Here is a 15,208-nt window from a genome sequence, read left to right as displayed (position 1 = left end):
AGAAAAATAGAAGTGGTAGACAGAACCAAGGTATTGCATGGTCCTCGGACCCAAGCCTATGGTAAAACTATACACACCATTATACCTGGGTACTAGACATAATCAAGGTATTGCATGGTCCTCGGACCCAAACCTATGAAAAACTAGATACTTACAGAAGAATGGAAGTACTAGACATAACCAAGGTATTGCATGGTCCTCGGACCCAAACCTATGGAAAACTAGATACTTACAGAAGAATGGAAGTACTAGACAGAACTAAGGTATTGCATGGTCCTCGGACCCAAACCTATAGAAAACTGGATACTTATAGAAAAATAGAAGTACTAGGCATAACCAGGGTATTGTATGGTCCTCGGACTCGAACCCATGGAGAAAATAACTATCTGAAGAAAAACCAAAGCTTTACTTAGAGTCAAGCTATAATACGGTCTTTAGATTTATATTTGAAGGATAACAGATGGTTTCATGAGGCTAACTCTAGAATAGAATACGAATATTAAGCAGAATACAATAGTAAAGCAAACAAAAGAAAATATCATTAGTTGGAAGCGAAGTATTAAGTATTCAGTTCAAACGGAAAGTATACAACTCCCTTACAACGCCACTGAGGCATGAAACAAAATGAGATAAAAGAGAAAATAAACAAATTTATCTTATGTCGTATACTAGTCCCCTTGACTCAGTAGGCAAATTAAGTCAATAAGTAAATCAAAAGGCTTCGGCCAAGGCCTAAGGGCTTGGTCTCGAAAGGTCCGCCAGAGGACTTGCCACGCCTTGTGGTATTCCCTGACCCTCGGGTATAACTTCCCCCAACGCTCTCTGGGGCTCAACCTTCTCGGATGGTTGGTCAGTTAACGGTGTATCCTCGGCGGTCTTATCGTGACTCTCAACCGCTGGTAATGAGGACCCCTCCTCGGGAGCAGCAGGTGCAACCTCACGAATGGCAAAAGGGTAATATACCCTGTCCTCCCTCCTAAGATCATATGAGACATCAACCCCTGCTTGGTTGAGGGCTTCATGCCAGGTCTGAGAACAGTAATGCCTGCACACTGCAGGAACTTGAGCCCGAAGGGTGGCTTCAGTCTTAGCCACCCCATCTGCGAAAGCATTCTCCTCTGCCTGTTCTACAGAGCGCTCAGCGTCTATTTTTGCAAATACCGCCTCGTCTTTGGCTCTTACAGCCTCGTCCCTGGCATACTCGGCAACACCTTTCTCATGGATTGCCACGGTCAACTTTCCCTTCATATAGGTAATATTCTCTTTGGCAGTCTGTAATTGACCCTCAACGTCTTGCAAGCGATTAGTTTGATCCTTAGCTTGCTTCCTGGCCACAGCTAGGTCGGAGACAGCAGTATCCCTAGCCTTCGTCATCTCTTCCAGATCCTCGGTCGCCTTTTTTAGGTCGGCCTCAGATCTCTTGAGAGTATTGGCAGCCTCTAAGAACTTGTCACGCTCTTGCGCTAAGGCATTGCTATGGTCATCGACTTCCTTGCCTAACCTGAAAAGGGCCTAGATAGCCTGCCAATAAAAACAAGAAACTCCGTAAAGAGAAAGGAAGACATTAAGTGACAAACTTTGAATAAAGTGAATAGGTGCCAAAGGACCCACCATTCCTAGATACTTCTTAAGGTCGAGGACAACCTCTACCCCACTCATATTTCTTAGCTCGGCCATGTCAGTGGGAAGAAGAAGAGATTTCTCCAGGGCCTCGGCTACAAGAGCCCCCTCGGCTCCTTGAGATTCCCGCATCGACGCGTTATCCATCACGGGCTGATCATGGAGCATGGCAGCGGGCAGACAGGTTTGAGCCTCGGACTGCTGGATGGCCTTCTTACTCTTCCGTTGATCACTGAGCTTCAATTGCTTCGGAGGCCTGCGAAACCTACCCTCCTCTGGCGGGGAATAGGATTTGCTCCCATCCATTGGCTCCTTACCCTTGGAAAGTCTCTTCCTTTTCGGCTCATAAGACTCGGTCTGAGGGTCTGTTACTGTGGGAGCAGAAGACAACCTAGTTTGCACAGTTAAAATCTGGGGTGGAGGTGTTGGGGGCTGGGGCTGCGACTCTTCTGGTACACCTTTCTTGGAACCGCCTTCGAGCAGGTCAAGAAGATTGGTGTGGGGCTGTGTTTTTAAACCCATCTCAGTCGGAGTACCAACTCTTAGGGACTGGAGATCGGCTTCGGACAAATGAGGGTCTCCTAGATCACCAGAAGGATCTTCGGACTGATCAGCTAGGTTGAACACGCTATATTCGTCCTCAGAAGAACTCAGTTCGACCACCTCCCTTGCCTTCTTAGATAGTCCTTCCTCGGCCACCGTTACTTGCTGGGATGAGGAGGGACCTGCTAGCGGAATGCCTTCAGGTATATAAGACCCCTCAGTAAATGCAAAACCGTCTTCCACCACAGTGATCTGCGTAAGCCGAGGGTCACGAGCTCTAATTACGTGCTTCGGAACTGGGAATGATTTCTGAGCAGGGTCACATCCGAGGATGTGATGAGCAGCTCTGACCTGGTTATCAGTTTCGTTTAGGAAAAAGTCCGACCTAAGAACGGTCTCCAAATCCGCTTTGTTAACCAGATGGAAATGACGTGCAAAGGCGTGCGGATCTGTGACAAGAAAAGTGAAACTCCTATGGTTAATCAACCAAATCAAATATATAGTTATAAAACTTGAAAATACTGAAACCTAGATCGTCTTTTACTTCGGATATCCTACCTGGCTCCTCCTCTACTGTTGGGCAATGAAAACTGTTGTGCCACTCTCCCGACATTATGAGGAAATCTTGGGTTAACCCCTTATTAGAATCAGGAAGACACTGGATAAGACGAACCCTACCATCCCTTGTCTTCATATAGTACATCTTACCCCTCAGGTGATGAAGGTTGTAACACCAATTCACATCGTGGTGAGTCAGTCTCAGCCCCATTTTCTCATTCAGGGTATCTACACACCCTAATATCCTAAATATATTCACGGCACACTGAGTAGGAGCCAGGCGAAAATACCTAAGGTAATTGAGAGTTACTGGCCTCATAGGGATTCTCATCCCTCCTTCTACGAAAGCGACTATTGGGATCACAACTTCACCCTCTCTCCTCTTAAGGTACCACTCCCCTTCTTCACAGTACTTCAAACTCACATTATTGGGTATTCCATAGTCGACAATGAATTTGTTCATCATCTCGTTGGACTCAACCAACTTCTTAAACTTACCCATTCCCTAAAGATGACTAAAAGTTCTAAAAGAAGAAAAGGAGGAGTAAAATCAAGGAAATTTGGGGTCGCTAGAAAAAGAAGACTTATAGAAGTATGGCGATTCTCTTCAGGAAGAGTGCAAGTTGAACTAGACTTAAGTCATACGCATCAATGGTTGTAAGCACGAAAATGATGAAACCAGGCGGTTCAAACAGGTACTTATACTCCCCCTTAGGTTCCCCAAATATAACCGCTTGTTCATAAAAGTAAGAGATCATACCGTTGAAAGTGAGAAACGTGGTGCCGTCAAAATTTAATGTGGGCACCCATTAAGTCTTGAAACGCTAAAAACGCGCATCGGGCAGTCAAAAAGCCGCCAGCATTAACAAGAACCGAAGTGGGGCGACTCGTCTAGAGGGCCCGCAGGTATCAAAACCCTCCTCCCCATCCGAGGGAACGTGCAGCAGGGTTTTGAGGGGCTATTGTGGGGCCCGTAGGCCTGACAACCTCGGCCCATCGGGTAGCAGGCCCAAGACCCATGCCGAGGAACACTGACTATTCAAGGCTAAATTGGGGAAAGCCTCTTTTCCCAATCCACGCCGAGAACCTCCTCATCCTTGGCCTGACAAGGGTGATTTTCGGGAAAGACCAAGCCCAAAGTAAGCTGTCACCCTCGCATTTAATGCATTCACCTAACCCCCCTGACCGCATTAATAGGGATATAACCCCTTAGCAGGGCAATGTTGATCAGAGTGAACCACTCGAGTACTGATAAGGCCTCTGATGGGACGGATGGCCAGAAGAGAGGCAAATGAATGATCAACAGATGGAATAAGGAGATAGGAAGATGAAGACTATATAAGGAAAGCAAGTAAAGTAAAAAAGGGGGGGGGGAAAAAGAGAAGCAAAAGGCCTCCTCGGCCCATGGCCGAGGAGAATCCTCCCAGTTATAAAGAAACTCTAAGTATCTTTTTATAAATGAGAGTTCATGCTTGATGAACGACGGCCAGCGCCTAAACTTTTAACCCACTCTCTATAAATTTATTGTTTGAGCTTGATTGGGCTGAAAACTCATTCATACTCAGGGTCAATCCAAACTGAGTCCCTATACAAACATTTAGATATTTTGTATGCCTAGACTTATTATATTATTCACTAAAATCTCTCTTTCTCAACCAATGCCAGGATGACATGTCAAATCTTAGGCCCTTTGCTATGTCACAATCACCTTATATTATGCTCCATCTATTTCACTCCCTGCTTTTATATATCTCTTCAAGACTGGTCTCTTTTTCTCTTTCAATTAGTGACTAGCTTTGAATGATGATGAGGTTGAACTTTGAAGAGCCCACTGGCTTCCTTTTTGTCACAAATGAAGTGAGAACCTAAGAATATAGAAAGTAGTTGTGCAACTCTTAAAAGAGCATTGATCAAAGTTCTCAAACCTCAAGCAAATCAATGAAATTAGCTACACCCTAAGTCACCCCCAATGGTCTATTATATCCCAAAAGAATGAAAGGTGTTAAAGCTTATAGTTGGAAGAATTCAAAGCATGGATTTCCCTTCATGAAAGGGGTAGTTGTGGCCTGTGGGCTCCTTTGATAAAAAATAATTCATATGACATTCCTTGTCCCCATTCTCTTAGATACGAGAAGTGCTTTTTAACGTGTATGGATGATGATGATGATGCTGTAGAACCTTACAGATGTTTTTATTCCTTTCTCTTCCCATTTGCTTTGTTTAAATGGACGAAGACTATGAAAAGATGTTTCTTTTTATAGTGTTGTGGGTTTTTAAAGGAGCAAACATGTTCTGACTTGCCAGGAATGTGATGAAAAAGAAAGCAATCCCCACGCTCTCTTTTTACAACTCTTTTAAACATGATGGACAATGGCCAATATGGCATCTCTTTGCCCAAAGAGTAAGACATGTTGAGCCAATGCCCAACTTATAATGTGTGAAAAGCTTGACCTATTGAAAATGCCTCTTATCACCATCTCATTAATACAATTAAAGCAACACAGTCCAATGCAAAGCCTTAATTGAACCACTTTTTGAGCAGCAACTTATGTAAATTAAAGACATTCTTTAATTTTATTTTTATATCAAATTAAATTCTATACTTTATATATTACTTATTTCAAACCCCACACTTGGAAATTACAATATTTGAGACTAATAAAAATATGAGGTTTAAAGTGGCAATTTTATTTTAAGTATAAATCTATAGCTTTTCTTTGCCCCAAATATTCTCATCCTCAGTGATAATAATTTGTCTTTTCCAGTACTATCCAGAGTTTATTATCTATACTTTTGCAGGTCTAGTCGGACTTTGGGCCTACTCAGCTAAAAAAAAAGTTGGACTTTGGGCCTCCAAAAACATAAATTGCAGAGCGATTAATCACCAAACAATGATGGATTATTTGATGATCATAGCCACATGATCCATCAAAGTACTTAGATTGGTCAACTAAGATTTTGAATCAGCTGTACCAAGAAGAGATATAATTAAAAATAAATAAATTAACTGACAAAGTAAATGGTCCGTAGCATATTCTAGGTGATGGGACACCTTAGACAGCCAAACTATTTCTCTATATTGACGGCTATAACTAGCCTGTAGACAAGACTGAACAGTTTATTTTTAAAACTGGACCTAATTTTTACTGTCACCTACAGCTAGTGGAGAAATGTCCAATCACTTAATATTATATTCCTATGTTTGGCTGCCTGAGAATTCATTTTCTATTCCAGAATAAGGATTTCCCTCCCTGGCTGCTTGACCCAAAAATAGCCTCTCTTTTATTCTTTTTCTTACTCACTAAAAAAAATTGGTTAGTCAAAAGTCTTATAATTTAATTAGTTGAAAATATAAGTCTTGCATCAAGCAATTAAATCATAGACTTTTTGGTTTTGATTCTAAAACTCACACATACTTGCGAGATTGAACCCACAAACCACTTGTCACCACTAGGCATGGATTCATGGAATATCATTTGGGTTACAGCACTGTCAGCCCAGTTGAGGCCCATTGCCCAATTCCCACACAAGATATTAGCTGCTGGTACCCAGGCCTCAAAAGACTTACTCTTGGAAAAAGTCTTGGCCCATTATTTTATGTGACAAAACTGCTTATTGCAAAGACAGCCTAACTCGAGCACAAATTGGCAAATGGGATATTGAATTCATACACCAGATTACAAACAAGGGATAACATTCCACAACAATCATCCCCCTATCTGAGCAAATACATGTTAGACATGCTTCTTAAGGTACCGGTTAGCTCGAATGGCTGTTATCCATTTACAACTAAGATGGCCTGTAAATATTCCTACAGGAAACAGAAACTAGAGGAATTTTGCAATGCTTTCATCAACTTTTTGCTAGTGTTAAACTGGAATTTTGCAGTGTGAAAACTACCAAATGGCCATGGTCATGATTTGGACATGTTATTGCCTGGTGGCAAGGAGTCCACACCAACAAAATGGTGCCTACTATATCACCAACTACTAAGAAGAGGCCCATAAGTTGATGCCACATGAGCATTGCCATGCTCACACGCTAGTCATTTCACTTTCCAATGTACTTGCTTGTTTGCATGGCTGTTTGATTTGCTTTTCTACATACTTAGGAGAATATGAATACATAAATTTTCTGGATACTATAATGTTTCAGCCATACATCTTGTGTAACATGCCTAACTTTTCCCATTCCTCTACTATGATTGTTTTTGTAGGTAAACATTCTATTCCATGATCAGTTCCTCCTACCAAGAAATATCTCACTTGATGTCTTCCATGATCAACTCCTGTCTATTCTTGAGATGCTTTAACTTCTGCCAAGATGGTGAGGTTGATAATATTCACGGGAAATTGAGATGAAGTGCACTTGAGCACTCAAACCCTGATTCTCCAAAAGCCCTTATATGGCTATAATGGAAAGCCTACAATATAGAAGATGCATCATATGATAGAAAATAATTACTTGAAACTGGAAGGCCATGGACGTCTATATCAGCGTGCTTCCTACTATAAAGACTGATGAAAGGAATGCTCTGCTCATCATTCTTTCTTGTAGTCCATAACCGCAACACTCACTCACTGCACCAACTTATTCAATTCACAAAGGTAGGCTATCTTTTTGGTCCAAATAGAAATTGAGGAATTGAACAACCTTCAAATAATAAGATAATTAAGCATTGTCACTTCCATTAACTTTATCTATATGTCTAGTATAAATGACATGGTTCTCTCTCAAAAGCCACCCTCATCACTAGCATCTAGGGACAACAAGAACATCCATATGAGGATATGACCAATATAACACCCCCCACAACTGTCTCTTCATAAAAATATGCTGCAGTGCTATTGCCCTGCAAAGGTGCATAACTACAGAAAATCCTGCATCTAAGACCATAAGGTGGAAATTCCAGGCTTATAAAGTTAGGAAATAGACACTCTATCACCAACTAGTGTTGTAACAATAGCCACTAGTGCCATTCCCTTTTCTGCCGGACTGCCACAGCCCTATGCAAACCTCCCAGTCTCATTGGCATAAAATTTTGAACAGTTTCCCTGCATTGTAAGTGACCAAAGCCCCTATGGTATTGGGCTGTGCTGCCATGCATTACTACTACATGTAATCCTATCTAACCCCCTTTACTCTTCCACAATTAGACAAATTGATAACCTCTGCTATTCAAACTATTATTCATTGAACTTACGAAGAAAAAAAAAAAAAAAAAAAAAAAAAAAAAAAAAAAAAAAAAAAAATTAAAGAAACTCTAAGTATCTTTTTATAAATGAGAGTTGATGCTTGATGAACGACGGCCAGCGCCTAAACCTTTAACCCACTCTCTATAAATTTATTGTTTGGGCTTGTTGGGCTGAAAACTCATTCATACTCAGGGTCAATCCAAACTGAGTCCCTACAATATTTATATGATAAAATAAATCCATTTTAATTAATTAATATTAAAATGCTCATGCTTCAACAAAGAGTCTAGACTACAAGCACAACAAACAAATAGGCGCTGAGGGTTCAATCAACAGTAGTTCATTGGAATGAAACCAAAGGCAAGTGTGATTCCACGCTATTAATTTCTCTGCTTTAGAATTGCTTGCATGGGATGGAGCTTGTGAGAAGTGAGTCCAGCTGTGTCCACGTTTTCCTCCTCTTTATCTTTCAGCCTCCACTCAAATTCCTGTACTAACCTACCAATTGTTGTGCATGCTATTAACGATGCCTGAAGTGAACCTGCACATACTCTCTTTCCACCTCCAAATGACATTGTCTTGTACAAATCCATTGGATCATATTTCTTATCAAGAAACCTCTCTGGCTTCCACTCTTCAGGCTTTTCCCATTGTTTCTTGTCCATGTTACACCCGTATATGTTTATAGCAATCTGTTCAACAATGTGCAAGTCAATCAAGTCATGAAATGAATAATTGCAACGTCAAAAGATAGATAAAATAAGAAAACTATGTACCTCACTTCCTGCAGGAATATAGTACCCTCCTAATTGGGTATCTTCATGTGCGTGTCGCAGAGGTATTATTGGAGTTGGACTGTGCTTCCTCAGAGTTTCATGGAAAACAGCACCCAAGTATGGAAGCTTAGATAAGTGTTCCTCAGTCATCTTGTTTGTCCCACAAACATTTTGAATCTCCTTATAAAGAAGATCCTGTTGCATGAACAAGGAATAATCAGTATCATGTAGTACTAACTAACCAAACATTAGTCTCAAAGTTAAATTTTGAGACCGGTTGTGGATCCTTAACAGGCAATTCAGAGTCGGTCACATGTATTATTTTTTGACAATTGATAAATGTAGCACTACAACAATTGGCAAATTAAGAGATACACAATTGTGATCGAAATTATAAATACCTGCCGGTTTGGATCTTTAGCAAGTTCATACATGGCCCATTCAGTTGTAACCATAGTAGTATCTGATATCTCAATGATTGGCTCCCATACCAACACAGTAATTTGGTCATTCGTGAGTGTCTTTGCTTCAGATAACAAGTAAGTGAGGTAAGAACTTACTTCCTGTATCAAATCCTCGGAGAGTTACAACACTTAAATGTAAGAGAGACTTTCATAAATAACTTTGCACTTCTAGACATAAATATATTACCTCTCCTGAAGCAATGCGCTTTTTCTGTGCCTTGATAAGGGCATTCATCACTGCTTGTCTTTCGAAAACCATTCTCTGAATTTTCATTTCATAGTTCTTATTTGGAATCCATTTAAGATATGGGAAGAAATCTCTCCAATCCACTTCAATTGCAGCCTCCATCAAGTCAGACACTAATACCTTAAATATCTCTCCCCTTGACAAAGTGCTCTCAAGCTCCTCCACATAAATAGATTCCACATCATGTCCCAGTGACTACAAGTTCCATGGTGCCCCCCACCCCACCCAAAAAAAAAAATCTTGAAGTTACTATTAGTAATAAGCACATAATCAATATTAGACCCCCCAAAAAAAAAAACTCACTTGTTTCAATGCTAGTCCAAAAAGTTCATACTCAAATATTTTCTTGAAATTCACAGCTTGAAGAGGAGAGTTCTTTATATGAGCATGTAATTTGTTCGAAATATTTTCTATCATAGTGTCTCTGTGGCATCGATGTCGCTTCTGAATAGCAAATAGATATAATAATTAGACTTATATTTGGCAACATAAATAATATGAAGAACGTACATATGGGAGGATGGTATTGTATTAGCAAACCTGTGCATTCGTTCCCAGAACATCTGTAAGTATATATCTCTTTACCATCTTGTGAAACTCATCGTAATCGCTTGTCGCAACCATGCATTTATTACCAGAGAGATGCTTTATGGCGTTTGATAAATTTCTTGTTGAGATGGAGGAAAATCTGGTCACCATAGCCTGAAACAACCACAGAGAAATGAAATATTCCATGTATAATATAAAACAGGCCCCATTATCTTATTATCATCTAGTATTAATTTGTACGAGCATGCATGTTGGATGATAAAGCAAAGAAATTCTAGCAAAGGGAACATTTTGGTAATAAATTCATGGCATCTAGACTCTTTAAGGCATTGATCCAATAAATTCAAGGATTCTAGAAAAACAGCAATAAGAAAAATTGAAATATTTTTGCTTGGTCATGAATTTTTATCAAGGACATTCCAGTACTGCTGAAAAAAAAATTAAAGAAGTACACAAAAAATGTGGTTAATCTTAGTAAGTAAAGGGTGGGTGCCTAAAATATACCAGAAAACAGTCACGAGAAGACAATTTCTAGTAAACTGAAAGCAAACTGGTTTCTATCTTAATTTAAATGGCCAAATTCATATTATTTTTACTTAACTATTAGTCACTTCTTTTTTTTTGTTTTTTGTTTTTGTTTTAGTACTTAACTTTGAACGCATAAGAACAATCTCCTCTTTATTTAGGTTCTTGGATTAGATATATTAAGGGATTTTTTAATATTTTAAATTATAGTTTGAGGTCATTTATGTTTCAAGATTTTCATTTTAGTTTCAAAATTTTCATTTTGTCTAGCATGTTTTATAGGTTTCTTAGCATGACTACTTATTTTATAACATGTTTTATTGCTGTCATGTTGTTGGCCTAACCTTCTTGGGCTAAGATATGCCTAAATACCTTGTTTGTGCTTAGATTTATGCGTCTATGTATTTTTTGTCATATTTATTATTAGATCTACATGTTTGGATGTTGTGCCTAGTGTTTGGCTATGCCTTTATATCTCTTGCCTATGGCTATTGGGTAGGATGTGGATCTAGATGTTGCGGTCCAAACCCATATCCATGAACCTAGGCCTATAACAAAAGGTTTGTATTATTACCTTCATGCATGCCAGCTAGTGCGTTTGGCTTTTGCTTATTTCAATAGCTTTTTGCATAGTGTTTATAAAAAAATATATAGTTTAGGTGATTTTATGTTAAATGGGTGACAAAAAGCTAAAAGATAGTTTAATGCTATAAAGCTAAAAGTTAAATTATTTACAAAAAAAGCTAAAACAAAAAGCAAAAAAGCAAAATTTTTAAAGAAAAATCTAAAAGTGCACTTCAGGTTTGATTCTATTTTCATATTTGTTTTTTATGTTTTAAAATTTTCATTTCGGCCTCTTATGTTTGACTTAGTTTTTTTTTGTTTGCCCTTTATGTATCAAATTTTTTATTTTGACAATTTATTTTAGCCTGTCATGAAAATGAAAATTTTGTAATGTAAAGAGCCAAATAGGAAAAAAAGAAAAAAGAAAAAAGAAAGAAAGAATCAAACATGAAAGTCAAAATGAAAATTTTGATACGTAAAAATATCAATATAAAAATAAAAATCAAACGTAAAAAGCCAAAAATAAACCTCATTACATGTCCAAATCATCGACTTTTTGCCTTTTTCTTAGTTGGCCTAAATTGGCATATATGTCACCCAAAATTAAAGTGGCAAACAAAATAATACTAAAAAAAAATTGATGGTGGAACAACAAATCATAAAATGCAAAGTCAAAAAGCTAAGTCTAAAAACAAAGATAAAAGGAAAACATAACAACTATAATCAACGAAACAAAGTCTAAGAAAAAGTTAATGAAATTGTGGTGCAAAGGGATGGTAATTTGCTTTCGACCCGTAGGAATCCACCCCACCCCACCCCCACCTTGCCTTGAATAGGGCAGGTTTTACTTGACCCGTGTTGGATTGGATTGTACACATGTAGTGGGTTTGGGGTGAGAACCCAAGCTTCATCCGCCAACTCATACCCTACCTTGGTATAGTAAAATAAAATAATATATATAGCTCAATAATTTAGGAATGAGAAAAAAAAAAAATGCAAAACCCACATATGCTTTTTTTCTTAAAAAAAATTATTTATTTAATTTTTTGTTTAGCGACACTCAAAACCTTTAAAAATATTTTGGGACAAGAGGAGATTTGAGGTTAGGATTTGATCTTGAGCCACCATTAATAGATCTTACTAATTAAATTTACAAGAAAATTTACTATTAATATAAAAAGTAATGAATATGACATTATTCTACTCTTGGAATATATTGTGTAAGTTTTTGGTCGTGACTTGAGAGAGCTTATTTAAACCACAACTTATTCAAGGAAGATAGCATTATTGACTATTTTATTTGATTTAAAGAAATCCAGTTAATCAAAGAAAATAAAATATTCAAACCACATCCAAATGTATCTGACCCGGCCCACGAAATCCCTACGGTTAAGACTTAAGTGGTGTCTGTCCTTGTCAATAATCTCAAATCTCAATAATACCAGGGCCATTGTAGTGGAGTGCACTAGTGCAGTACTAGTGATCGATTGGTTACTTGAAAAAGTTTTGTAAAGTGGCACAGTACTGTACTGGTGCTAGCTAGTCCCCGCTATTCACGGCTTAAGAAGAAGAAGAAGAAGAAGAAGAGTACGTACCTCTTTGGCAATATTGGCTGAATTGAGAACAACTACAGTGGAAGCACCAGTTCTGATGGAGTAGATTGGTCCATATATTTCAGCCCACCTTAAAAACGTTTTGTGAGGTTTCTTCTCCTTCATTTGCAGCAAATTTCCTATCACTGGCAACCCTGGAACCACTGCATGCACCACCCAAAGTCCCAAAACCTCATTAATCAATTTCCTAAAACATGATCCAAATTACTTAGTTCATGATGCAAAAAATTCAACTAGCCCATATCAAAATTCCAAATGAAAAAACCAATATAACCCAAAAGGAAATTAAGACACCAGAAAAAAAAAAAAAAAAAAAAAAAAAAAAAAGTACCTGGTACAGGAGGGAGTTTGGAATTTCCATTCTTCTGGGTAGAACGAAATCTTTGTATGAAGAAGGAGAAGAAAATAAACAAAGACAGACCACCAAGAGCAACAGAGGTGGCAAAGTGTGTAGCTTGGAATTCTTGAAGGAAATGTGTTATGCTGGCCATTGATTTTTGCAAGTTAGATAGAGAAAAGGACTAAGGGGACCTTGTTTATTAGACACCTTTATGAACTCCCACATTATATTAGAGCTCTTTTTCTTTTTCTTTTTTTAAATCAAAACTAGTATTGGATTTTCAAAATTCATGATTTGAAACGTTGCATCTGCTAAATGCAGTAGTAGTCACACACGTTATATCATCTGCTTCATGCATTGGCGGAGCGTGTTGCTACCTGAGGGGCCAATGTTTCAATTTGTCTTCGTTTGTTTCTAGGAAATTTTGTCTTTTCTTTTATAACATTCGTTATTATTTTAGAAAAGCTATTCAAAATTTGATTTGTCCCCCCTAAAACAATTTGAACTAATCTATTTACCCTCCGTAAAAAGGAATGAAAACGTAAACCATCAATCAGCAACCTTTCTTAAGAGAGAGTTTATATGGACACAAATTTTGTGCCACAACCATGACAATATTGCAACTATTAATGATGGAAAAAAAATATATAATTTTATGTGAAAGTAATGATTCACCGATCATGCATGTTATTAAGTTATAACAAAAATCGTGACATATGAAATGTGTGGTGGTTGAAGAATTGTTTGAGGAAAAAAAAAAAAAAAAAACCTAGTCGAAGTAATCTCCTAAAAAAGAAATAAATAAAGATTTGAACCAATCTATCTTCTATTAACATTTCCTTTTGTCATTATATATTCGTTGGAGTTTTGAAAGATGAAATATGATATATATATATATATATATATAAGTTGATAGTTTTATATATATATACACATACTTATGAGTTGTAATTTACTTTAGTTTTAGAAAGTTAAGATTTATAAATTTTTATACACTTGCAATATCTGTTTTGAGTTTATCTTTACCAATTTATTAATACCATAATTCTTTCATCCAGAACAACAAATAACGACTTCTCCATTAGCTCTAGAATGACTGCCTTTACGATCTAGTCAAAACACTAATGGAAAGGAATAACTATAGTTATATATTATACATGTGAGGTTAAATTATAACTTTTACACAACACCTTAATTCCAAATTAATTCGTAAGGTGTCTTCAAAAAAAATTAATTTGTAAAGTGTATTTCATTATCAATAATTAATATTAGAAGAGAAAAGTATACAAAATCACTTATATTTTCTCAATAAAACACGGAATTCTCTTGGAATTTTGAGTATAATATATACTTATCTCCTAGTGGTATTGTTTAGGTGTAAATCACACTTAACCCTTTAGATTTTTTACTATAACACAAACAGAAAAATTTAGAGTTGAATTTTCACATAAAATGAAATTACATGGGGTGTTTTGTGTTACACTCAAAAACCCCATAAGAGGTTAAGTGTTACACAATGAACAGTGTTCACATAAAACAATAGCCGTAAAGAAGTTAAGCATTATACTCAAAACTTGAAGAGAGATTCGTGTTTTAGGGGAAAATCATAGGGGTGTTTTGTGTATTTTTCCCATGTTAAAATTTACAAATTAACACATTAATTGAAATAGATATTACAAATTAATGATAATTGATTTGTTAATTTTGATGATGCATGAGATGGACATAACATGTTAATTTTAAATTAATATATTAATTATTAGATTTTATGGTTTAATAGATTTGACAAAATTGGACCCGGATTTGTCAACACAGTCAAGCTTGAAGAAAAAAAGTGGATATGGCTAGATAAATTTCTTTTTTGGTAAGTGGCTAGATAAATTTCTAACCCAGGGAAAATTGGTCAACTAGAAATCCAAACCTTGAAAAATGGATTAATTATGGGATTCACCCGCTGACTTAAGTAGTTAAAACACAATTTTGCCATAAATTTACAACCTGTAGGGACTCAGTTTGGATTGACCTTGAGTATGAATGGGTTTTCAGCCCAACAAGCCCAAACAATAAATTTATAGAGAGTGGGTTAAAGGTTTAGGCGCTGACCGTCGTTCATCAAGCATGAACTCTCATTTATAAAAAGATACTTAGAGTTTCTTTACAACTGGGAGGATGCTCCTCGGCCATGGGCCGAGGAGGCCTTTTGCTTCTCTTTTT

The 15,208-nt window shown here is 37.3% G+C and overlaps 1 protein-coding gene across 2 annotated transcripts; it reads right to left on the bottom strand.

Annotated features, from left to right (window-relative positions):
* Window positions 1-8,145: 8,145 nt before the first annotated feature.
* LOC112002318 (ent-kaurene oxidase, chloroplastic) lies at window positions 8,146-13,226 on the bottom strand. Of its 2 annotated transcripts, none has more exons than XM_065778960.1 (8): window positions 12,986-13,226; window positions 12,637-12,797; window positions 9,944-10,105; window positions 9,707-9,847; window positions 9,344-9,598; window positions 9,094-9,213; window positions 8,693-8,887; window positions 8,146-8,608 (listed from the first exon to the last, which is right to left on the bottom strand). In XM_065778960.1, exons 1-8 carry the CDS (start codon window positions 13,143-13,145, stop codon window positions 8,297-8,299), a joined length of 1,506 nt encoding a protein of 501 aa, XP_065635032.1. In that variant the 5' UTR covers window positions 13,146-13,226; the 3' UTR covers window positions 8,146-8,296. The 2 variants fall into 2 exon arrangements, with proteins under 2 accessions (XP_065635032.1, XP_065635031.1); XM_065778959.1 differs by having other exon boundaries at window positions 9,094-9,255; window positions 12,986-13,225.
* Window positions 13,227-15,208: the final 1,982 nt, after the last annotated feature.

Source organism: Quercus suber, unplaced genomic scaffold (assembly GCF_002906115.3).
Source record: "Quercus suber isolate HL8 unplaced genomic scaffold, Cork oak 2.0 scaffold_194, whole genome shotgun sequence".
Lineage (NCBI taxonomy): Eukaryota > Viridiplantae > Streptophyta > Magnoliopsida > Fagales > Fagaceae > Quercus > Quercus suber.
This window is presented reverse-complemented; position numbering and strand designations above follow the sequence as displayed.

Excerpts from the sequence above, each read along its gene's own strand:
- LOC112002318 (XM_065778959.1), bottom strand. The coding sequence starts at position 13,145 with ATGGCCAGCATAACACATTTCCTTCAAGAATTCCAAGCTACACACTTT. Across the intron at positions 9,848-9,943 it reads TTCTGGGAACGAATGCACAG|AAGCGACATCGATGCCACAG; the intron begins GTTTGCTAATAC and ends TTTGCTATTCAG. Across the intron at positions 8,609-8,692 it reads ATATTCCTGCAGGAAGTGAG|ATTGCTATAAACATATACGG; the intron begins GTACATAGTTTT and ends ATTGTTGAACAG.